At 36.0% G+C, this 26,914-nt stretch overlaps 1 protein-coding gene across 2 annotated transcripts in view; it reads right to left on the reverse strand.

The window, feature by feature from the left end:
* Positions 1-333: 333 nt before the first annotated feature.
* Positions 334-26,914, reverse strand: part of LOC138064026 (spliceosome-associated protein CWC27 homolog) — a 113,915-nt gene continuing 87,334 nt past the window's right edge. For both annotated transcript variants that reach the window (XM_068924578.1, XM_068924579.1), the window contains exons 12-14: positions 22,018-22,127; positions 18,797-18,900; positions 334-755 (exon numbers count right to left, since the gene is read on the reverse strand). In XM_068924578.1, the coding sequence (XP_068780679.1) occupies positions 593-755; positions 18,797-18,900; positions 22,018-22,127 (377 nt within the window). In that variant the 3' untranslated portion in view covers positions 334-592. The remainder of the gene's footprint in view (positions 756-18,796; positions 18,901-22,017; positions 22,128-26,914) is intronic.

Genomic DNA, 26,914 nt, shown 5'->3' on the forward strand with positions numbered 1-26,914 from the left:
CTTCAAATTACATGTCATTCGTTTGTTTCAAGAAGGCGGGGACTATGCCAAGGACTGGGCGGAAAGTCTGGAATTTTGCGAGTGTATCACCCGAATTCTGTGACAGAGTGGTTACTGCTGAAGTGCTTATATGCCTTATCAAAATACATTAAAAAAATTAATATCATAATTATTTAAAAAAAAAAAACCAAAGGACTGCCACTGGGGTTTTATCTTCTAATTAATTTTATGCTTACTTAAATGAATTTTGGTTCACTGTCCTGAAGACTTTTTGATTATCATACGCTTATTGAACAATGCTAGTGTCTATTGTAATGAAAGTACAGAACAACATCAACTCAGCTGTTTATTTTATTAAATACATAATTTTAAAAACCTTTAAAGAGAGAGCTCAGATAATGCACTGAGAGCACTCTCTTTACTGCACAACTTGAGAAACAAATGATAGCTCTGCTTCAAAACTAGATGACAGGTTCTTGAGATTCCTTTTCACACTTGCTCAGTGATATTTTTAGGAACTACAGCTACAAGAGAGCCAGTGCTTTTACTGCAGTCACTTTTCAAGTCAGCCCTGGCTAGCTTTACATTCATTTTATCGCCTTTCCTTTTTTTCTCTCATTATCTTTTTGCTTTCTTCTCTTCTCCTCTTAGTTACAGGATTCCTCGGATCATAGATCTCAAAAGTGTCTTCATCCTGCATGCTTGCGTCTTTCACTTTTCTGCTTCTGTCTTCAAACTGAAGTACATGTGACATCCTACAAAACAAAACATAGCTCAAAAACTGTGAAAGAACTGAACATTATGATTTGTAATTATGATATGCATAGAAAGATTTTAACATCAAGCTTTCTTTGTGTGTAGAGCAGAAAACGTTCTGAGGTGGTTTTTTTTTCTTAGTAGAGCCTAGTATTATAGGATAGCTGCTTTTCTGAAACAACATTTTGAAAAATATAGCTAGTTTATTCTGCTGGGTTTTATTTCAGGCAGTGAATTCTCTTGTCTTGCCTTTTTCTATGTAGTATATGTTCCCTAATGTACTGAATAATTTTCCCAGGAACAGGGAGTGTTTCTCAAGTTTTCCTATTAGTCACTTTGGACTTCCTTTCGTGGCTATGGTTAGTTGCAAAAGGGGACAAGAGCTTGCATGGAAAACTCCTAAAGTAGGTACAGAGAAGATGAAAAAAGGAATGCTTCAAGTCCGTCTGTTCCTTAATTTGGTTCAGGTTATGCTTTTTAATTCTTAGATACCAGACTGAACTAATGTTTTGTTCAAGCCAGTGTTTTTCTGTTGCTGATCAGAAATCTTCACCATTCTGATACTTCCCCATTTCAACAAATTCCCAATAGTCTGGACACATGACCATAACCTGGAGTCAAAAGTAGCTTGTTTGCTGTACTCAGTGGCAGGGAAGCCTGAAGCTGATCAACTCTAGCCTTAGCAGTAGGTGTCCCTGAGGTGGGAATTACTATGGAAGCTGTCAGAAAACTCCAAGGTTTAGCCTAGACAAACAAAATCTTACAGAAAAAGTTCAATTGTTTTCTCTACTTAAAGAAAAATTGATGGGAGGAAAAGTGGAAAGAAAAAAACCAAAAACCCCACACATGCTGACAAGTTTACCAACTGTAAACCTACTGATCTTTACTGACATTTTGGATACTTTTCTGTATCACTGGATGTGGTTTTATTTTAAGTACGTGAACTTGGTTATAGGATTAACACTTTTCACCACAGCTCTTATATTTTAAATTAAAAACCCACTTGACTATTTACAAGACTGTTGAATATACAGCAGGAGTAAAGCTGCTACTTAGGAACCGGGGGCAGGAGAACGAGTATAAAATTCATATGTTCAATTAAAAAAAAAAAAAACTAGATTCAAGATTTTTCACTAAATACAAACATGCTTAGCAGAAAAGCCCATTTAAGTTTGGATTCTGTGTCAATTAACTGCAAAAATTTCTTTGACTGACTGACTTTAGTGGGACAACTGAAAGTAGTAAGACCTACACTGAACTGACTCTAAGCATAATGGTCTTCATAGCATTAAATAATCCTACAGTTTTTGTGAAATAGAAAATCTGTGAAAAAAGTTTTGTCGCAGAGGATATACTGCTTTATCAGTCTCTAGCAATATTTAAAAGGTCCTGAATTAAACAGGTTTTTTTCAATGAGCTCAAGTGTAAATCTTCAGATATAAAGAAGGCAAAAAAAGAACAAGCTCAGTTACGTGAGATTACAATACAGTACTATTAAAGAAATCAGATAAAATTGAAAGCTATAAACTGCATAGGATCCGTTTAAACACTTTGGAAACATTTTAAAAACCATAATTGTCATTTTTCTTTTTCAGCACACTCAATTCCTGACACACAGGTTTTCATAAATCACTTACTTACTAAACAGAATTGAGAGCATGCCTGCACATATTACCATGTCCTATAAGAATATGTCTTAAGGCTGTTTCCAGTATATAAAACTTCAGTAGTTTATAATTCTGTACATATTAGTAACACCAAAACTTATTTTCTTAGTCATATCTACAATTCAGAACAACATAATGTATCAGAGTGAGTGACTCATGATTGCGTATTTGTAGTTTAATTATAAAAACATTATTTCACAGTGGAGGCACTGAAGTAATTTATTTTAGTTAACATGCTTTCTGTATTTGTCATATTCTTCTGAACTTATTAAGGATGAGCTTTTTTTTTTTTTTTTTTTTTTTTAAATAATGCATACTAAAATCACACTATTTTAGTATGAATTAAACTAGCGACCCAAGGAGATCAAGTTGTTCCTTGGTGAACGCTTCTACAGTGTGTATGTAGAAGTGTACTCACACTTACCCATTTCAACACATTTACAGGCTACAACCACCAGGAATTAAAAATAAATACATCTCTAATTCTTTGATCAGACCATACAGTGTCCAAGCTAGTTTGGCAATCAATCAGATGCAGTAGATACAGACTAAGCAAAATTTACTCCTTTCCCAGATCTGAAAGAAGCCACAGTCTCTGACTCCTATTCATAACTTTCCACTGAGGTGCTCCCAGCTGTGATTAAAAATAAGCCAATATTAAAAAAATTTTTGGTATTCCTAGAATGAATTTCAGAAGCAGAATCTCATAGGTAAAGCAATATAAACACAGACTGTAGTGAAGATTTCAGAAATATTTTTCTGATGTAAACTTAAGCTTATTTTTGCAAGTCACACATCCTCATGAGGATACCCATTTTGTATTTATCTAGATGGTAAATCAGACTTCAGATTATTTTCAAAAAACCACTTCAAATTATTTTCTTCTTTAAGGAACACGAGAAGTATCTAACAACTATTTCCGTTTGAATTATTTGAATTTATAATAATTCTACTCAAGCTTCTCCAACAAAACCTGTCCCTTGTACCACTAAACCTTTCACTTCTGCAAAAAATACAGGTTGCTTAAGAATTTTCGTCGTTCAGTTTATAGCTCTCTTCCCTCTCACGCTCAGGGGTTCGGTGGAAGAGCTGCCCAGCCGCCTGCCTGCAGTGCCGGTGCTGAAAGCTCTGACTTCTTCTCCTGCAAACTGGTCTTCGAGAACGAGAACCTACTGTGTAACTTTTGCTTATCACCAGCTCTTGACAGTTCATTTTACACTAATATGACACACAACTTCAAAATACACTGCTTTTTCAAAATGTAAAGGTACTGGTTCTCCTATACGACACTTTAGAAAAAAGTTTTGCAGCTTAGTTTTTTTGCTCAAAATTAGATTTAATAAAATAGCCTGCCAAATTGACAATTCTCGGCTTAAGTATCTAGGTGTGCAAATTGTTGACTTTCTTTAGAAGAAGAAATAACCACAAAACTATTTGCTTAACCTTTTTAATTAACAGAGATGGCATGCAGGGCCAAGTCCATAGTGCTGCAAATCAGATTTGGCTATCTTAGCATGAATTAATTGCTGGAGAGGGCTGATTTTTACTCTGCCGAGACAATAGTATCATCAGAAGATGATTTTTGCAACACTGCAAGTGAGACTACTTCTCCACAGTTACTAGCAGAGTAGCTCCTATACATCCTGAAACAGCGGCAACTAATACATTACCTTAGTGATGAGTTTGACTGCTTTCTAGGAGGTAGCAGGTGGGAGAATGTTGGCTGCAACTGACTCCAAAAAAACCTTTAGCGTACTAGAAGTTATTTAAGACTTATTACAGTACGATTAAGCTCCTTTAGCATACTAGAAATTATTTAAGACTTATTACAGTACGATTAAGCTGTGTGTCCAGTTGTCCAGCACAGGCAAAACCTAAAAAAATTAAGTTACCATACTTGCCAACTGTGTAGCAAAGAACGACCCCACCTACATTACTCTCCAGGCAGACCCGACCAGTTTGTTCAGGAGATGGATCGTGTTTTTTTGAACTACTCTAGTGAGTTGGTACTTGTAAGAAAAGATATGATATACAGTAATCCCAGTGGTTTCGCGATGTGTGAGCCATGCATTGGATGTGAACCATATGCCAACTGCTGACAGGTTGCAGTCCCGTTAAGTGACGCATAAACAGAAGGCTGGTATCACAACTGCTGTGGCCTTTCCAGAGCGGCTCTTTGGGAGAAAGCAAAGTGGCAATCAGTGAACAGAATCATTTTGAACCTCAGCAACAGCATGGAAACACTATAAATATTTTTGCACTAATGATGAACGTCTGATCTCCATGCAAAAAAATGCACTGCGTGAATCTGATTTTTATATACACTGAACGAAAGTGCAAAGCTGTATTGCTCAATTTCACACTTGCTTATCAAACCTACATGACTGCTGGCTGCTACCAGGCCACCCGCTGCCCGTCCTTGCAAAAGCTACTGTACGTGGCATGCCCTCTGGTGCCTCAGCCGCTTCAGTGGAGAGCCCATGACATTATCTTACACTCACCTATGTAAGCATTTTAAACAAACAGCTGAACTTTGCAGTAAATCATCAACAGGTGTGGACCAAAGTTATATTCTGCCAAGTCTGCTCTGAGGGCACTAGCTTTTTGGCAGAGAGGCAGTAACTTCTTAAGCAGTTTTAGCCAGGATTCACTTGGAGGTGCCTGCACAAACCATGGCAGCTGATGATACATCCTTTGTCTTTGCGATCAGCAGGCACCCAGCACAAGTAATGCACAGCTTTTCATCTTCTAATTCTCAGTGCTCCAGCTGCAGGTCTTTATGTTACTAAACACACACCACTTAGAGACAATACATCTAAATTCATACCCAGAACTTGGGCAAAAATTACATACTGATTCTAAAGTCAGATTAAATGAATTAAGCAAACAATTAGATTGCTTTAAAATTTCCACTTCCAGAATTTTGAAAACTTTTGCTATATTTAACAAAGATTACTGGTTCTTTCCATCAGGATGTTTAAAATGGACAAAGTGGGAATAAATATATGTGGAAAGAAAGCCATTGCTTTCTCCTGTGTTGTACAGGCTACTTAAAAAAGATAAATTAAAAAAAAAAGTAGTAGAAACCAATATGGATCATCACTACCAGTACAACTGTTTCTGAGTTCAACACCACTTGCAGGTAATATGCTACCTTCTTTTTCAATTATGAACAACACTCAATAAACTTAAGAAATATACTAATCTCAATATACTTAAAAATACTGAGAAGTACTCAATTACTATTGCTTTCATTAAATTATATTCTATCTGCAACTTACATTTTTCCAGTAAATACTGTGAATGGGTATGTTAAACTATAAACATCAACACAGAAAAATGTTACAACACTTTCCTCCCTCCTCCCTCATGATATGTAGGCGGCAGATAGAAATATAGCTCATGAACAGATGAGAAAACAGATGAGTGAATCCAAAGATCAAAGCAAATGAGGTCTCTCTCCCAAGGAAAAAAAATGTTAGCTGTTCTGGAAGAATGAACTCACTGGCACTCTTTTCACTTCCAGCAGAGTAGCGGGTGGCACAGGAAGAGGAGAGACAGAAGAGAAACAGAGAGACCAAAAAGAAAAATAAATGGAGGAAGGTAAAGAATAGAAAAGATAGGAATGAGAAGCAGAGAAGCAAAAACAGAAGAAAGAGACTGACCAAAATGCAAATAAAATGAAGAAAATCTCAAACAACAGAGGCAAGCAAAAATGTTAAATTGAGGGAAGAGAACAAGAGTAAGAATACAACAAAAAAGAATGCCAAACCCATAAAACGAGACTGTTAAAGGAATAAGTAAGTTAATAAAATCCAATCTGGTTTCCACTGTTTTTCAGAATTGAGATGCTACAACCAAGATGAGCCTCTTGGCTCAGACTCCCTTCACCACTCCTTCCATAACAGCATCCAATAGTTTTACAAACAATTGTTTAAGCACAAACCAGCTTAAGAGAGGAAATATGTTTATGATGTCTGCGATTAACAGGCACTGAGAACAACCACCATTAAGTGGTTTGTGCAATACAACTCTTTCAGGAAAGTTCCTACATTGTTTTCTCTCTGCCCTATTTCACCAGTCAATCAGCTTCATTTTTATTTTAGTGTAACATAACCCATCATTCCTATTTCCACACAAAGCAGTCCTGAAAAGTGAACTTCTCTCTCTCTCTTACAGGTCATGAAAAGGAAAAAAGTTGTTTTCCCAAGCACTCGAATGAGGGTCTGATTCTGGAAATAATAAGGCTTGCATGGATTGCATGAGTAATGTTACAGAGAAAGTTTCAAACGTAGATTCATTTATTTGTTCTAGTCTCAATGTTTCACATGAGCCACTGCTATCACAAAAAGATGTGCACAGGAAACAGGCTTCCACCAGCATGTTTTGTCTCTCAGTAATCCATAGTATCTGAGCTATGCCAAATTACCTATAAAAGCCCCTACCCTCCTGCAGAATTTGGCACTTAAAAACCTTCCACTATATCACAAACTGTTCAAGTCTGGGCCTAGTTTGCCAAACCTGATGTGATTTCATTTCAGCAAAGTTTACAGTGTCTCCTAATAATAATCTACAGTCATCAGGATTTGCTGTGATTGTTGCGCTAACAGATTTCACTCTCTCCTTCTCATTTTGCTGCTTGTTTCCACCAGTCCATGGTCCATTGTTCCTCTTTCCCCGACTCCTCTTCTTAATAATCGGACTGCTTTTCCCTCCAACTCTTTGTGCTTTCACAAAACATTCTATTTTTCAAATATGTCTGCTTGCCATTTGAGAAAAGGAAATAAGATTTGCTTCTCAAGTGTAGCCAAATCCCAATCATTAGTCAATTCTATGAAAGTCAGTAATATAAAAAATAAATGATGAGAAGAACACTGAGAAAATTATCGCTGAACACTGAGAAAATTATTGCTATGTATAAAAATATTATTCATGTTGTAGTCAACTTCACAAGTAACGTACTTAATTCTACATCAAGATACTGTTTCAATCAATTAGTGCTAGTTTATGAATATGGTATGTATGTAGCACAGATTTTAGACTGAAATTTAAGAATCAATATACTATTCCTTTTTCACTGTTGCTATAAATACCACTTATAACCCACTTCTCCTCCTGTAAAACATAAACACTCTTGTAAAGTTCGTTTCATTTCTGCAAGACCCTGAAAGCTGTATTTTCAAACTTTTGGATCAATGGACTACTAGCAGTCTACACCATTTCAGTATTCAGATGGTAAGAACAATTAACATACTGCTGCTATTGCACAGAGCAGAAATCACCCCAATTCTAAGTAAGAAAAACTGATTAAAAATCTAATTTAAAAATATCCTATAAAGTCAGACTATAGATGTCAGTGACCCTGTACTAGCCCTTTCAAATTGTATTATAAATACTGGAGGATGAAGAAATTGGCTTCACTCTTCAGAATATCCAAAAATCTGTGGGTCCTCCAAAGTCCAAAGAATGACTTGTTTATACGTTTTCTTGGTGTAGGCCTACAGCATAAAGTGATCAGAACAGACCTTTTGCACATATTTCTAACAAGACTCTTTCTTGAGCTATTTTATTCAAATGACATATTCTCAGTTTTACCCCCAAATAGTGGCTATAAAACTAATAAAATAAGAATAGCTTCAGGAAGTACGGGATACCCAGGTTACAAAAACAACAAGTACTTCAGTGTTTGCAAAACTAACAACAAAGTAAGCTTCTCTTAATAAAGAGTAGTGCAATGGAGCACCCTTTTATTCCATTGCTCAACATGTTGCTAAGCATTTTTTTCCTCTTTAACTGTAAGTAATCTTCTAAGGGAAAAATCAACCTAACTACAAAAAAGCTCATCCAATTCAAAAGATAATATAATGACTGAGGGAAGTGTTTTGGCTTTGTTATAGTATGAGAATCAGAAATATGTTATACCATGATGACTATGCTTTTCAGCAGTTTTTCTATACAAAAGTCTGTTATCCTATTTCTGTGTTCTTCCTGTTCAGTAACAGTTCACATAAACAGTATATTTACAGTATAATTGTATCCCCTTCACAAAAATATGCTAAATAGTTTCATGAAAGAAGCTGGGTGCTTTAAATAGACAACTCTTCCTGGTAGAGTAGGTTGGTACGGAACAGTGTAATGCAAATTCCAGATGTTGTTCCAGACAGCTTACCAGCATAGAAAAATTTTACACAGCATTTACTATAAGAACATGGGAACTGCCATACCGGAACAGACCAATGAGCCATCTCGTCTAGCATCCTGCTGCTGGCAATAGCTTGTATAATATCTGATACTCTAGAAGGCAGCAAATTGCCTCCCCAAGCTAACACAAACAGGCAGTTTTGTCTCACTGGGGCACAGAGCAGGAGCTGTGGGCAGGGAGAGGAGAGTGATTCCAACCAAAGGCTACTTGGATTTTGACAACTGAGCATTCAACATTTTTTGGACACCCTCCCTTCTCTTTTGCCCTTCCTCCTCCCCATTCTGAGTACGTCACTGAATGAGAGGATGTTGGGGGTGCTTAAAAATGTGCGTAGATACACAGGAAGCTTAAGCTAGCAATTAAAGATTTAGAAGATTAGTACTTTATCCGTCACTAGGTTGGCCGGCAATAAAAAAAACAAGGTTTCCAGACAGTAAATGAAATACTAGATATCCCTTGAGTAAAGCATGGATCATCTCTGAATTTAAGTCAAACAGTAGTCAAATCCAGGCCCAGACGTCTAGTCCAAATAAACTTAGACACGGAGGAATTAACAAAAAATAAACAAAAAACCCACCCCAAGTGCCCTGAGTTTCTCCATCATGCAAAACAGCTAGAGGCAGTAAATATATATACAAATCTCCCTCCCTCACTAAATATCTCTCCCCCCTCTCTCATAGAAGAACAATTTTGGTAATTTTGACTGTTCAGCAGTGGGCTAGCAGCTGTATATCAAGGCTTGACCATATTCTAGCAGTGAGGCTGTGTGGAGAGGGTGAAGGTGGAGAGAAAAAAAGGGAAAAAAGACTTACTGAGGACGGATTTTTTTCTTTCTTCCTTTAAATGTTAGTGGCAGTACTAAGACCCAAACAAATGCTTATTTTTTTGCCAAACAGAAACAAAGCCCCTCTTTCCAATGTGTTTCTAATACAGACCTCTGGTATTCATTTATTCTTTTAAAGGGTTCTGTAACAATCAAGTAAGTATTTTGTCAACTTTTTAAAATGTAGTTGGGTAAATCAATGGCCTTAGCAGGAGAGCCCTAATATACAGCCAGCTTTTCCAGACTAGTGGAGGAACGTTGGCTCAAATCTCGGTGGGAGGAGGGGAGCAAACATGGCTTTAATCCATCTTTGTGCCTCACTGGCATAACTTACAGCAGCACTTTTTCTTTCATTCCTCAGGCTAGCATCAGCATGTGAAAAAGATTGCTGCTTAGTTTTCAGGAGCTTACTGTGTTTGTCACAGTTAAGCTTCTGCGACTGATTATGCAGAGATCCTGGTGTTAATCTTGAGGAAGCCATATTTCATAATCATCAGTCTAAGGTATTATGGCACTGAAAGAGACTGCATTTTAGAAAACACGTACAAAGATTGTTAGCTTTATGAAAGAAATAAATCCAATATTTTAGGTGCTTATCCAGAAGGATTTCACACTGCAAAGTTTAATAGCAGATGCTTTGTGAAATAAGAAAGCCTGAAAATAAAATGTGGTGGACATTAACAAATTTTTGTAGAGTAGATATTTACAGTGTGCGTCACTGATTTAGTTCTTAATATAAATGAACTCTTGTAAAAAACAATTGTGTGGCAGACTTCAACATTTTCCTGATTTTGGAATCGCTATTTTAATTAAATTAATAATAATAATCATCCTAACCTACTCTCTAAAGCAGGCATTTGAAAGGTGGTGCCTCAAAACTTTTTTTTTTTCAGACTCACATCTCTCTCAGCTCATTACTAGGAGAATATTAAATAAACAAAATATTGTACTCCCACCACATTTCTCACTGAAACCAATGCTAAATATTCTAACATAAATTGTCCTTGTAATATCAATAAAAACATTTTTAAAGATGGTAGAGGACATACATAACTATTGACACTGGATAGAGAATACTTTTACTGAATACACAGATTTACTTTGTGTTTGTTCTGGAATAAAAGATAACAGCTTCTACATCGTAGGTGAAAACGTTGCAATGTTTCTGAATGTCCTGGCAAAAAGGACTTAGCATTAGCACCCAACATTTTCTGAATATTTAACTGACCTCAGTGGAATTTTTTTAAAATTCAGGACTGGGAACAGATTACAGATTCAGGATTACAGATTACAGGATTTATATATACATATATAAACCATGCTGCACTTTAAACTGTTAGCACTGAAATTCAGTGAGATTTTTGCCCACAAAAGGAACAAGTTAATGAAACAGACCTGGTTCCTTTATTTTTGGCTACCATCAGGTCACCAGATCTATGCATACCATCACTGAGCAAATCAAAATACCATTTTGTAACAAAAAAGAGTATCTTGAAAAGTTTTTTTAAGAGCCTCGACATTTTGAACAATTCCATTAAATTCCCACTTCTGCTTTTACTCCTTGTCTTAAATGAGAGGTTCATCAGCAACAACAAAGATGACAAGAGTCATGCCAACATTAGTAATTTCACAACATGCATATGAAACACAATCTATTAAGCAAGACATGAAATGCCTTTCTTGCTTGAGAAGGAAGACCTTTACTTCTATAAAATTTTCACAATATCCTTTTGACTGTGAATTTAAAGGTACTTTCAGGCATTTGCTTATTCACTTTGAATAAGAAACAAACAAAAAACCCAATAAAAACTTATTTTTCCTATCCCTCAAATATTAATCTACATATCGATTAATCGAAACTCAGACTCAACAAAGGTAACCAACCATAACAGAATTTTCAACTGCAAAAACCATGCCACCTCATTCCAAGTTTCCAATCCACTCATTCTTTCTTGTCTTGCAGCACATGTAAAGCGGAATGGATTTATGTTATCTCATATCAAAGGAAAGAGTAAGTTGCAGAGTCTGGACATCCTTCTTGAGAATACTTAACTATCTCATTTACATTTGTGGGCAGTTGTGACTGAATGTCATTATTAGTTACACCTATGACAGTGTTATATGGGGAAAATAAAAGCTGATCTCCTTTAAAGATTAAGAAACTTTGTAGTTCACATCAACACCTTTGATTTCACCCAGGAAACACTGCAATGCTTCAGCTATAAAGCACTGGTCTCATGCATTATTAATGAAATGAACTATGTAGCGTGCTGGCGTGACACATAGTCAAATGCTAAATGGATGTAGAGGGCATTGCTGACAGCAGCCACACAGACCAGAAATGGGATGGGAATCGAGAAGAAGAAACCATAAACCTCAAGCCAGGTGCAGAATGAAGAAAAACATTACAGGTCTCCACTGTAATACAATATCTAAAGTCATCCTGATACCTGCCTATTGCCCTGAATTGTGAACTGATGGGATTAATAAGAGATAAAAACCCTCCATTGAGGGAAACTGATCTTCCATCAAAATCAAACTGAAGGAGCAACAATAATGTAAAACCACATTTATCAGGGCTCAGATTAACATAATGGAAACAGGTTTCAAGCAAGAATGGGATACTACCTCAACGCAGTGTTTGGCATATACCAGTACCTTTTGGTGATCTTCCAGTGTTTGCTGCCTACTAGCTATTGTGTACTTCAGCAGAGAACTTTGCTTAGAAAGAGTTGAATGGATGGGCATATCTTTTCAATCAGTCTGCAAAGGAAGTCGTTGAGATTGTTTAGCCTATGTGGCTTTCAAGTAATATAAGATATCGTAAGCTTGGTTGGTTTAGTTTGTGATATATTTGGTTTTTAGTGGTATGGCGTGCTGCTCCTTATGAGTTGTGGGCAAGTTAATCATGACAATTAAGCTTTAAATTCCAGAATGGTACCAGGCTTGGTTTGAAAACATCTCATGAATTTTATGTGTGAGAATGCATAATGAGGAGCTTTCATAGAAATATGTTAAGTTGGTTTGGCAAACAGTGAACTTTAAGGGAGGAAAATGATGGGGGGGGGTTTTCCACAAAAAATTGTCAGCTCTAAAATTGTCAAGACCGTAAAACTTCTCACAGGGACAGAAATATGGAAGTATGTCAATAGATCTAGCAGTCTGAAGAAGCTTCTATTTGCTTTCAAAGATCAGACAGAGAAGAGGTGAAGATATCTCAGAATTTTGGCTAAGGTTATGACAGGTGGATTTTCATAGCAGAGAATATGTAACTTCCAGAGAGACCAATATTCCTTCTGGGAAACAGTAGGTATCAGATTTCTTAGGCTTTGTAAGGATGTAAGGCCTGTGAAAACTACCTGGCATGCCTTATTTAAGGAGTATATATCCGCAGTTTAATGTCAAACTAAAAAAAATGAATTTGGTAAGGTTGTTTTGGTTGAGAGTAAGGACTTTGCTGGAGAAGAATACACTCATAAAACATAGATGGAAAAATGAAGTTTTGCAAAGAAGGTTTTTGAAAAAATCCACATAATTTTGGCAAACTGGCGTAATAGAATGAAAAATAGGATACAATTCAAAAAGTGCAAGGACTGAACTTCAATAAGAAAAATCAACAAGGAGACAGGACAGAGACAGGTTAGGCAAATATTCAGCAGAAAAAGAGATTTGGGGCTTAGAAGGGACTGGAAACTGGGAATGGAAGAAACAATGACAAATGAAGTAATCCTTCCACTCAACACTGGCAAATCTTAGCTGAGTGCTGTATCTAGTCTTGGAATTCACACTTTGAAAGAGAGATGAACCAAAAGAGAGATAATCCACTCAGAGAAACCTCAGGAAGAATGATCACAAATCAAGAAAGATGATGAAAGATTTTCTGAACCTCTGAGAAAAGACTGAAAACTTTCTTTTTGTCCAACTGAAAGAAATGTTCTTATGATTATTTTCAAATGTGTTAAAAGGCAGCCTCAAAAAGAGACACAGTGAACTGTTTTCCAAAACCCACTGTGGATTGGATGGAAAATATTTGGTCTCATATCGTAAAGGAGACTAACTATTACATATAAATATTCCATACCAGTAGGAATAGCTAAGCACTAGAATAGATTGCTCGGGGAATTTCCATCACTGGACTTCAGGAACAAATTAGACAAACATTAGGATAACTGCAGACCCAAATGATCCTTTGGGCTATGGAGAAGAATTATATTACCCTTGGAGGTCCCCTTCAGCTGTGATTAATCAATATTTCTCGTGGCTTCAGAAATGAAAACTCTACTCAACTGATCAGCAGAAATATTTGATAGTGAGAAGAAAGAGGTACTTCTTAGAGAATGTATTACCTGGGAGAATGATTCATTTCTCAGCAACAAAAGATCTAATCCTCTCCCCTTCTTGGAAACAGATAACAGAAGATACAGTGAATCATCCTTATTATATTGTTTAACTCATACTCATTTTGTACAAGAGGAATTCCAAGCTGGAGTCCTAAAAGAACCCCAGAGCTGAGAGCCTAATAGCCCAAACCAACTACGTTATTGTTTGGGATTTTATATCAGTGCCTGCCAATGCAGTATCTTTGTTACATTCCTGTAAATTAGTGACAATGACAAGAATACACAGATGATATTATGAATATTCTAGTATTTCTTTTTGGATCATACTGGGAAGGGGATATGGTTTATTATATATATTTTTTTAATTGGAGAATTACTTGATCAGAGGCTGTTTCACAGTACTAAGTATCATTCCCATCCCATTTGAAGAGGAAGGTTTTGCAGTGATTGCCTAAAGAACTCTGTCTTTGAATATACTTGAAGCCATTTGAAATCCCCCCCTGCCTGCATAGCTGCAATCTCTCTATTGAAGATGTTTCATGTCCTGCTCACAGGATCCACATCATCAGCTTCCTCTGCTGTGCACTGCACAGTCTCAGTGAAACAGAAGAGTGAAGTCACTCATCTGGCATTCCTACATGGACCGTAAACAAGTAAATAGCACCTAACGACCAAACAGTACTGAAGACATCTGACAAACTATAAAAGACACATAAGCAATGGTTCTCAGTACAGAACCATCAGAACAATAATGGCAATCTCAATAGAGAGCTCTGGTGTGCATGTGGAACAGCTAGGGTCAATCTGAGGTACTTAGATATCATGTTTGTAGACGTTTTTATTTATGAATGCCCTTTTTGACAGTACACACTATATTTCTTTATGCATGAAAAGCATTTTGAATTTCATGCCTTCAGTTAAGCACCCGTTTACAAAATTTGAGATACTTGGTAGGGAAAAGTGGATTTTGACTGCTGCAGACAGATACATATAATCATTGTCACAGAGCAGCAGCGTATGCAACAGAATGTCTCAGCAAAGATTCTGGTTTTTCATGTTAAAACCTTATATTACGTATTTCTCTTCAGATCTCTTCACAACACTTCCTCAGTTGCTTTGTTAGACAGTAAAATCTGGTAATAATTATCAAACACCATACACACTGTTTACAATAGAGTCATATTTCTTTCTTCTTTTTTTGCATAAAAAGTAAAATGTTGCTGAAAAGTGCCCAAACGTCTGCTGTGCTCCATGCCAATACAGCAGCTCAGCCAAATATGCAGAGAAAAGTTTGCCAAATAAAAGAAAACATAACAAATTGGTAATGGTTTCTATCTTGACAGAAAATGAAAATTATACCTCGATGTGTGGCCACTCATGTGGACACATAAAAATGTCTTAGAGGCAATCATTTTACCTCAGATAACACACCCTGACAGCCGAGCAAAACATACTGGCTGGCTTTCACTTCCCATAAAAACAGCAACCATGACCTACAAAATGGTCTGGAGGAATCACGTAATTTGTGTGTATCATATATGTATATGCCATGCACTAATAGTATTTACTATAAATCATGTAAAGTAGAATTACTGTCTTTTGAGGAGTAGATTGGAATTAAGATGCAAAGAATTTTTAATGTGAACTTGCAATAGTTACCTCAAATCATCCAATCCAAGACATGAAAAGAAGAGCCCAAAGAAAATATAAGCCTTTATCCTAAAACACAAAATTTAATTTAAGTCTCCAAACCATTCTAAGTCATTAACAGCTTGTAGACTACTTCATTGTTTTGTTAATTTTGTATGTGTTTATATCCCATTTGTGCAATATGTACATTTTACAAGTTATTTAGCTTCAATGTAAACGCTTTGAAGAGGGGCCAAGGCTCATTTGTCTGTAACTACACTGTAAAACTAATAATATGATAATATTAATTGTTAGGCTCTTATAGAGTTTCATATTATTGTACGTTTTCATTTTAGTACAATTCTGATTGCAATGTTATTGTCTGAACAGAAATACAAGCAACTAATTTGAAATGGTAACACTCCTCTCTCAGTACAAGCTACATGCAGGGAAAAGAACTACTGCCACCAATTTGCTGTCAAGAGGTGTTCAGAAAGAAACAGCAAAGATGATGACTAAACTCTAAGTCCTTCAAAGCCCGGTTATATTACTGTGACAAGAAAACATCTGACAAAAAGACCAGTCCTTCAGGTGTTCAGAGGAAAGGCTGTATACTCCTTGGAGGACTTTAGAAGCATGTCTGTACCTTAAAATGACCTCAACATATCAGTGAAACCAGAGGACCTCATAACTTATGTTGTATGTTATCCCACATCCTCAAAAAGCTGCATCATGTCTGAGATAGGAAAAGACATAATGAAAGAAGACTGTGGCTTAAAGAAGCAGCTAAACAGATGGTGACAAAAGAAAAGTTAAAATAGTAGCAAATTACTAATAAGAAAGTGGCAAGATTTAGGAAACTGTCTTCTCTGTTTTCAAAAACAAGATCCACAGCAACAAATATTTATGTTCTGATTTATCTGTTAAAATAGCCAATGAATAAAACAAAGAAGAACACAAGGCTGTATTTCCTCTTTTCAATCCAGATAATGGAGTTAACACTAAAACTAGAAAGAAGATTTAGGGTTCAGAAACCTGCTCTACATTATTAACATTTTAAACTACCATACTTGGCTCTTCTCAGGTCAAAAACAAAAATGGTTTTGATGAGATTCTAAAGCTATGAGAAATGCCCAGTTCTTCCATGTGAAAAAACAAAGAAAAAAATTAATAAACAATAAAAATCAATAAAATAAGCAAAATGATAAATGATGATGACATGTTTGAATTGCTCTTGTTTTCAAAGAATCACAAGATTTTTAATAGTCTACCTGATAACACTAACACTTGTTCCATTGATGAAAATAAGACGACCACTTTTTAAGATGAAAGCAGACTACGCTACGCCCACAAAGAAACACAGAAAAAATAAAAACACTCATTAGACATTATTTACGGAAAAACTTTGTTTTATGAACTGCAAAACACTACAGTGAGTGTTATACTACCAATGTTAAGTCTTTCTGCTAGTACATATGTCTGAAGTTTTCTACAAATCCTAGAATTTGCCCTGTGAGGTCTTACCTCTATTCAACGAAAAGCAAGAATGTTTCAATGTAAAGTTGCAGAAGATGTGCAGCTTTATCTTACTAAATTAAAATAAACGCAGTGATTCATCATGTAGACTACAGAAATGGGCAAAAATGATCTATATTTACTAACCTAAAATCTGAGCATCATCACGACATCTGATCAGTTGCAATTCAGCTTACCTGCTATGACTTTTTTTTTTTTTGAAACTCTTAGAGAATGTATCTTTAAAACATCTAAGATTTTCGGATTAAATATATACAAATAACATTTTTATACTATAGGTTTTTGTATAGTAACATATGACTTCTAAATAGTTGAATTGTTTCCTTTTTCATTTATTAATGTGGGGAAAAATTATGAGTTAAGATGCTAACAACATTTTTTTCTTACAGATATTATTTTCCTTCCCAATCTTTTTTTTTTAATCACCAATATGCACGTCTTTTTCATTTGCAGAATAACAGTACAAGAAACCTATTTAGACAATCTGCACCTCCTACAAATGTTAAATGGCTTCTCATCTGAGAAAAAAAAAAATCTTACATGGTTATCTTACAGTTTTGACCTAATCAACATTGAGTTATACCACTTATATTCTATTTAAAAAGTGAGTCAAGGGAGTCTAGTGTATTTTAGAATCTTTTTGTGTTTTTTCATCACTGTAATTCAGTTTTTTTAAGGTCTAGTTACTAGTTTGCTTGTTTGGGGGCTCAGAGGCAGGTAGAACATACTACTGGTTTCCCTCTCATAAGAAAGAATTGTTTAGGAAGATGGTAAGAGTAAGTTTTGCTTACTTGTTTTAAGTTATCTGAGATACAGCTTTGTTAAAGTTTCTATTTTAGCGCTAGGTTTGTTGTAGCTCTATTGGTTTAAAGATATAGCTAAAGAAAAAGTTGTAGGCAGAGACAGTATATTTTATTAGCCCAACTATATTGCAAGTCTTATTAAAAACGACCTGTCCTTACAAAACATTTTTGCTGTGGTTTCTTTTTTGCTTTGTTTTTCTAGTAATTTTAGGCACATATTTTTATTATTATTTAAGAGCTCCCAGTCTAGGACTTCACGGTTACACTCCAAATCATGTTGATTTTTCCTCTCCCCTACAAAAGGTGGGTTCTTCTGGTAGAAGAGTAACACCCAAAAACATGGTATAGGATGCCTCCTTGACTGGGACTGTAATTTTTGCAGTGCTTTATTTATTCCAGTGCAGCACCATTTCTCGAGGAGTCACTTCCCACCTAAGGTGAGTTTATTTGTTATCTCAACCATCAATCTTAAAGCAATTCCCATCCCCAATATGGAGTTTTAGTAGGACTTGGGACTACACACAGCAACATGTCTTCTGCTCTCTCTCATTGTCCAGAATGCTAACAGTATGTTTTAGCTGACTCCTGCTGCATCAATTTCCTCACATTTGGTGATTTTGCTACTCCTTAAGTTCAAGACTATGTTAGTGCAGTAGGATTTCAGAAGCACATAGTGATACATAAATAGAGGTAAATGAATAATTTTCAAGGCAGGGAATGCCGTTAACTCCTTTTACAGCTTATTTTCTGCAGGAGGTAACTGGCACAGAAAACATGCTACCTTGTTTATCCATAGCGATGTCCTGAAGGAAACATAAGGCAAAGAAATGAGTAACTAAATGTGCTGCTAACAAGTGAAACTGTAGTAAATAGATCAAAAAAGAAAGAAAGGAAAAAAAAAGGATGCACTAAACTGAAAGACAGCTCTGGTTTGCAAAACAAACAAAAACGTACAAGTGTTACTTTTCCTCAGTCAAACTTGACAAACTGTAACAAACAAAAATCATAATAACAATTTTAAAATAATCCAAAAAACTTACCATCCTTCATCATTTTCTCCTTCAGGCTCAGAAACCTCATTTTCAGGAGTTTCTTCAATTGCTTGGGTTAATTTTGATTTAAATCGGTCTAAGAGTGCCAGTGTCTGAAATTAAATACATGGTTTCAGTGAAGTGTTTTTTTTTTTTTTTTTTTTTAAAAACAACAGGTGTACGCACCATCTTTAAACCAGTATTATTTTGAAAAATAAGAAAAGGAGATGGAAGAGATCTTTTCTGATCAGTTCAATTTGAGAGAAATGGTTTTGATAAAGAGAAAGAGACAGACTGACAGAGAGAGATATACACACTGGTTGAAAAAGATTTAAATTAATCACATACATGATCAGTTAAAGCATGTCAATTGTGGGGACAGTAACCTTCAGCTCAAGTACAGTGACTAAAACCTAGGATTGACTTTTTAAACTGTACTGGCTAGATATGCAAAAGCATATTTGTCTACACATTCTGCTAAATATTTCTGGTTCCTGGTTCTTCCTGGAACATTTAGCTGCAGAAGAAAATTATTAATTCTGCAGTAAAAGAATACCCTTTAGAGAGATTGTATTGTTAGTATAATAACAAATCTTATGTATACTCATTTTAATGGAATATGACAAATCTTCAGCACAGTGGAAACAGTTATCGTGTCCATGAGTGCCTATATAGCCATCTCTTGAGATCAAAATGCATATTTAAGGAACAATTACTTTTTGCTACACTTACAGAATAAAATAGCTGAAAAAACAACACTGACTACTGAAAACAAATTTTACTGTTTGAACCTGTCATTTTTGTCTAGTAAAGCAATCCATTGCATAAATTACAGATGATTCAAGCTTAGAAGACCTAAATTGAATGATATTTATATACTTTACATTGCTGATCTTTTAAATTCTGTAATGCCATTAAAAAAATCCAAAGCCTTTGACTGGAATACAGTGAACCATTTAAACTAGTTCTACAGATACAGGTTCTTTTGCTGCACACACTAAGCTCATAGCAATGTCTGTGTGGTATTTTATTCTGTGAATGCCATTGCCCAGTCTTCCAGCTAGAGCAAAGCTCACGGCATCTCAGGAGCCAGCTGAGGATCATGAAGTATGACTTGTTTCTCCTGATCACCTGAAAGGAGATTTAGATTACATGGAAACTGTATGCCTAAGTCTTGTGATGGGAGAGAGGTCACAGGGCTCTTCAAAAAAGGACAGAACATAAGAATAATTTGCACAGCCCACAGTTTTTTTTTTGTTGTTGCTGTTTATATTTGAGACATTCCTGGAAAGGAAAGTGTCAGGGAATAGGTGCTTGTCTGAATTTATGTGGCAGACTACATTTGATCTGTAGGCGACAGGTTGGCCACCTATGTTGTAAAACACCTCTGTATAGGTGTTTAGTTTTGTTCGGTCAAGTTTTTCAAATTTAAAAGAATAAAAATCAAACAAGAATAGAAAACAGAAATAGGAAATACCAGAAGTGTTCACTGGAGTCAAATTTCCTTCTGGGAGCAATCTTAACTTTAGGAGTTTCCTGGCTTTTGAATTCTTTCAAAAACATATTTTAGCACTGCCAATAGTGGGTTCTGGAGTTTTTTTGCATTTATTCTTTTTATTTCCTGTTTAACCTTCTGTTTAAGATGAGGGAGAGGAAAAATTCAAGAATATTTGAACCCGCATATCCTACAATCTCTATAGCTTCCCATGCTATTGCAAACAAATCCCATACTTCCAACACCTGAGATGGCAGTCTTTGCCTAGGCCATCAGCTGAGAACAAATTAACCCCTTTTACACAAAATTCTGACTACCCAAAGCCACATTCCATGTGTCTAGTCTATTTTTGCCAGGCACCACACTACTGTACATAGACCTGACTATAGAAATAACTTTGGAATATTTCAGTAGGTGTTTGTACAGTGGGTGATCAAATGCCATCATGAAGATCACATTTATTTATAAATTTATGCTGGTAATATTATAAGGACTTCCAACGTCTGGAATTCTAAGGAGACACGTACCTCCCCTCCCCTCTAACTCTTGTACAGAGGGAGGAAAATAGTACTGTGTTGTAGGACCAGGTAGGAGAGATGTGAGGCTAAAAGGGGCCCATCACAAGTGAAATGGATTACAAAGAACAAGGTTAATTATTGTTGAATAGTTCCTAGCGGGGTTACATAAATAAAATTAACATCTACTAAAAATATATTCCTATCATGTCATCCTATTTGCCTGTGATGCCTAGGACAGGGCTGCTGTAAATAAGCAGTTTTAAGTCACTCGATCCAATTTGCCAACAGAGGTTTAGCACCCTTTGATTCAAAGTTAATGGGTTTTTGAATTTACAGAGTTTCCAAAAACTTCCTAGTTTAGAGCTAAATCAGCTTGCTACATGTTTGCTGACCCGGTCTTTGAAGTTATTAAGCCTCACGTTTCCAAACTCTTTCAGCTTCAGCAATTGAACATGAACATCACTGCTGAACTGACATGCTCTTATAAACAGGTGCATCAGATTTTAGATTAATGCTATTTTCCACTTCACAGGCAGTTTCATATATTTAAGAAGTCGGTATTTTAGAGGAACAAATATTTATGTCAAACTTACCATTGCTTATATTTGCACACTAAAGTCTACACACATCCAAACTGACTTTGTGATATAAATTTAATTATATTTTAAAAGTTTTTCTACAGTGCAGTTAAAAGCTATTTTTTGTTGATTCCGTAACACCTAAAGATAGGGACGAATTTAATCTCTTTAAAATATAAGTTGAAATGTAAAATAAACAGCTTTTTCAGCAAGCATGCAAACTTCTGTCCCAATGCTATCTTACGGAAAGCTGCAGAGCCAAGGAAAGCACTGTATAGAAACGCAAACTCTGGTAAATGTAATCCAGGATAGCTCTGCATGGGTAGCTTTTCCTTTTTGGTTTTAGTGACTAAACTGATGGCACTTTCATATATAAAAATTCATAGATTTTGGTCAGAAAACTTAGAGCATAGAAACATCACTTACTTGTGTACCTGAGTAATCCAAATAGCGGATCAAAAAGCATGCATTTCCCTCCCCTCACCCCTTTATATAAGAAATAACAAGATTCTTCTTTTTTTATGAAATGAAACATATGGGATTTTAAAATTTTATTTTTATACAATTGAAGAAATAATAAAACTTTTCAGAACTTTCTCTGTTTTTTTTTCTTTCCTCCTTAGTTTGTCAAACTCTTACCTGATCTTCACGAGACACCCCTTTCTTTGGCTGCTGTTTCCGCTTGTCTTCATATTTTCTCTTCTCTTGAAGATATTCTTCAAGAATACTGTTTGGAGGAGGTTCCTCCTCTGAATAAGGAAACACATTTTGTTAAACAAATCAAATTGGGTTTCATGCTTTAATATCATTTTGAAGATTGTGTGTGACTCCTGAAATACCAGGCAAAACACTTCCTCAAAATCTTTCAGATGTACTGCTTTCTCAGCAAGTAGAAAGATTTGCTTTCAAAAAAAAAAAGTCAGCAAATCCAAAAATTTGTGTGTCAATTTTATTTTACTATAGCGCTAGAGAAAGCAGGGAAATGGAAATAAAAACTCTGATGTTAATATCCAAATTGAGAACTACTGAAATGCTTTTAACAAATTTACCTTAATTTCTGATCTTTCTTGGAACAGGCAAATTAGTTTGCCTCTATGAAATGATATTAATTACAGTTGATTTTAAAGAAATGTTTCCTTTACCCTGTGTTGCCTTTGAAAATTATTACATTACTACAGCATGGGAACGGTGCTGTTTACAAAAGTTTACTTTCAGAGAAGAAGCATCTTTGTTCGCATCTGCTTTTTGTGCATACACAAAGATTACTCAGTGCAATATTTTGAGAAGATTTCGTGAAGTAAAAAAATGCCTGCTGTGTGAATATAGAGTTATGTGAAAATATCTTCCGGATTCTGCTGAGAAAGGGCTCCTTGCTTGTGCCCATGATAATTGATTCTTTTTTCTTTCATATTCAGCTTCATGTGGTGAACACACATCCATTTGCGATAGCAAAATTTGTCTTATCATAGCTGTATCTTCTATAACAGCATAATTCCCACACACACGAAGTGGCAGATGTCATCTCCCTTGACTTTAGGCGTCTGACACACTCACACATGACCTTCTCATAAGCAAGCTATAGGAACATGCTGTTGATTAAAACTACTGTGGAGTGTATGCGTAACTGGTTGGGAAAACATACTTAGAGAGCAGTTAATAAAGGTTCACAGTCAAAGTAGGAAGAAAAAAAAACAAGCGGGGATCCCCAGGAATCTGCCTCAGGTCCAATATTACTGGTATTTTCAAGAATCACTTGGAAAGTACAATATAATGTACCTCTATTAACTTTGAAGGCAATATCAAAGCAAGAGGAACTGAGGGATACAAAGAGACTGGAGAAGAAAACTAGAATTCAAAAGATCTTTATGGACTGGAGCAGTAGTTTGAAATTGAATTGGTGCAGATGGTTGAGCAAGGATGAGCACAGAGTACTATACTTTGGAGCAATAAAGTAGAAAACAAGATGAGGAAGTCAGTCTAAACAGAAGCTCTGTGGAAGAGGATCTAAGGAGCAATTATGAATTATTATCAACTAAGTCATAAAGCCAGTGCCATACTGAGACATTGGCTTATTGAGGCCTCAGAGCTGGTACGGCCTCCAGTGTTGAGCACTGTTCCTAGTGAAAAGTGAAATCTCTTGTTTCCTTTTCAAAACCTGTGTATTAATGTCACGTGGGCTATGCTTTCAAGACTTGCACGCTTCATTTTATAGCACTTTATATTCAGGTGATACAAAATCAAGTATGCTATAGAAGTGGCATAAATTGTCACTAGCCAATTAATAAGGCACCATTAATAACTGAAAACCTAATGATTTAGGTAAGAAAATGGATGGCACATGCTTTTGTACAAAGTGGTTTTTTTAGAAGACATTTGAAGAATTTATTTTATAGGGAAATACTTGTTGGAAATGCCACAGTGAAAAGGAAAACATTAATTCTTTCATCAGAGAATCTGTGAAATTTGTTTTGAGACATTATCTGGAATTAACTACTGCTATGGCATTTAACTTATGTCAACATTTAGCTGCATGGCATGATTTAAAATCATGCTAGATACTTTATGAATGCTCTGTGAATTAAAGGGTGTATTTAAAATGATCAGCTGCTTAATTTGGAGTCATTGTGGTTGATCACAAAACCGTAACTTATTAAAATCCTTCGAAAATCATTTTGCTATTCTGGTAATTAAATCTTTCCTTTACACGCACAAAGTTGGGATTTAGTGTTTTAAATTTTCTCCTCAATATATAACATCCAGAATTTACTATTTTTCTCCATCTTTAACTTAGCAAAGACAGCAAAAAGAATAAAGTAATTATTTAGCTATGAAATAATACTATAAGGAAATTAAAATTGAGATATGCATCTCCCTAGCTGAGATATACAACGGGCTTGGATGCGTAGTTTGTTTTGGAATCTCCTAAAACTAATACAGAAATTAATTCCTCATGTTAATTCTGAATAACATGGAAAGACAAAAAAACAACAGTGATATTAATTTAGATTACAAGTGAGACAGGATGAGGAAGGAAGAAAGAATTTCCTAGGTTATATAAGAAAGAGAGGGTGATACCAGAACTGTCTTGTCAGACAGCGATAAATGACAGCCATCAGCACCTCTTTTACTTTACACTGACCAACCCCCTTGCAAAGGGATTTGGTAGTGAGATGTGTGGAAAGGTAAACACATGTCATCCTGACCTCTAAACAGGGAACTGGCGTGGGAGCCAAAACTTTTTTTTTGATGGCATTCGAGGTGAACAAGTCTACCTTATGGCATTCATGATCCTGGAAGACAGCCTTGCAAATATTAGAACAGATCTCCCATTTATGATTTAGCTGAGAGGCCAACCATCTCCAGAGGTATGCAGAGCGCATAAGAAGCAAACTACTACCAGATGATTCAAGTTTCACACAGATTCTTGCTTCTTTGCAGACTAGTGAGGACTTCAGACCATCTGACTTGTTGAGGAGTAATATCATGCTGGCAATGTCCATCACTGCGTGAACACAGCAACTCTGAAAGGGCAGAGCAGAGTACTCTTCAGGCATTTCACAACGTTTCTGGGTTCTGGAACACTGATTTAGTTTCTTCTCCTGTGGCGACAGGTAATCCTGAGCTACTAGGCCATCCATGTGAACTCCTATTCCAGGAGCAAACTGTCCATCACAGCCATCCTATATGGAAGGAGGACAACAGAAACAATACTCTCCCATGGTAACTGAGCAGTTCCTTCCACCAAATTATGGGTCACAGGACTATCAAAGCAGCTGCCTCCTGCCAAAAGAAAGGAAGTGATCTACGGAATAAACAATTCAAAGACAGGCCTTAAGCTTTGGAGGGATAGAATGGCACGAACTGTCAGCTAGGGCCAAGAAATTAGGAGGGCATGTGACAGAGCTGTACTTACTTCCTCAAATCTACACAGAACAAAGTGAAGAAGTGAGATCTACCAAAAGGTAAAGATAGCTGGCAGACTCAAAGGCAAAATAAGGGAGCTTTTAAAAGCTGACTCTTGTCCAAATGATCCACTACTTTTTGATCGTAGTCCTGGATCATGACTTTTTTCCCCCCACTCAAGCTGAAGTATCTGCCAAAAATAATGGGTGGGAAAATAACAGGGAAAACATAAGAATTTCAAACTATTGCACATCTGGCAGTTTCTCTGTCTTTCTGGTTTTTGAGGGAAGACAGTATTTCTTCCTGAGCATCTTAGGAGAGCCCATGATTTCACCCATGATCAAGTGATGAATTTCCAAGAACATATACCAAGTTCTTGGAAAGTTTAGTCTCAGTTTTCTGGGGAATTTTCTTTTCTTTCTAGTAAATATGGTTGTCCTTACAGGCAACAAGAGTCGATTCTTCTGAATTCTTGGAAAGGGTGCCTCAGTGGCAAAATAACATCTGGAAGACCTCTGTGTCTCAGGAACAGTATGGAGATGGGCATATCTGCCAACATATCAGGACTGAAGAATGGGGGCCGTTCCTTTCACGCCTGCTGTGAAACTAGTTACTTATTATTCCTCCAGCGTTATTTGGACAAGCCCTTTGCTGAGATTGACAGATTTTAGCACTCACGACCTTTGTGTAAAGGAACTAAGAATACTTATGAGCACGCCTTACTCCTCTAAGGGAAGCCTCTGCCAGAAGAGAAAGAAATGGAAGAAAAAGATAATAATTGTTTCCATCCTCTGTCTCTTTGTTGAGAGAGGCTGTTCCTTACATAGGATGACACAGCACTGACCCCAGTGAGTGGTAAAGAGCAGTAGGAAGCCAGAGGAACAAGTAAGACAAAACAGTCAAACTGCTCCAGCAGATCCAGCATTAAAAGGGTTATGGGAAGTATTATTAACATTAACATAATAGGGTATTAAATGACAAATAGATTTTGTATTTGAAGATCTGGTTTTCTACCTGTCACCAATACTCCACACCTTTGTTGCAATCTCAATCATTTAGTACCAACTTTTTTTTTTTTTTTTAATACTATAAACTATTTGTCATTCCATCTTGTCAAACATGAAAGGACTCTGTAGTAACAAAGGATATCGGGACTAGCCCATGGCTACTCTCATTAAAGATATTTCACATATTGGTTTAGTATACGTGAAACATATTTACAGATATTTACAAGATTGTTATTGCTGATAATGAACAGAAAAATAAATCTACCTTTCTGTCCAAGAAAAAACTCCCCAGATGTCCATTCCAAAAGATGAAAAAGTAAATATTTACGGGGAAATTGGTGCAGTAGATTTCAGTATAAAGTATACATTTGAAGTATAAATTTAAATCAAACTCTGAATCAGGTTTTTCAGATGACAGCTTACAGCTATACAGAGAAAAATTTACCTTGGAATCGGAAATTTTCTCTCACCTTTTTTAATGCTTTCTATAAAGTTTATAAACATAGCATGTCACAATAACAGAAAATAAATTTGTAGTACTTATATATCAAATATATATTGCTTATATAATTTTATAACTAAAATCTCTCATTTATTATCCTAATTTATGTATTACATGCATGTAT

This window comes from Struthio camelus, chromosome W (assembly GCF_040807025.1).
Source record: "Struthio camelus isolate bStrCam1 chromosome W, bStrCam1.hap1, whole genome shotgun sequence".
NCBI classification, from domain to species: domain Eukaryota; kingdom Metazoa; phylum Chordata; class Aves; order Struthioniformes; family Struthionidae; genus Struthio; species Struthio camelus.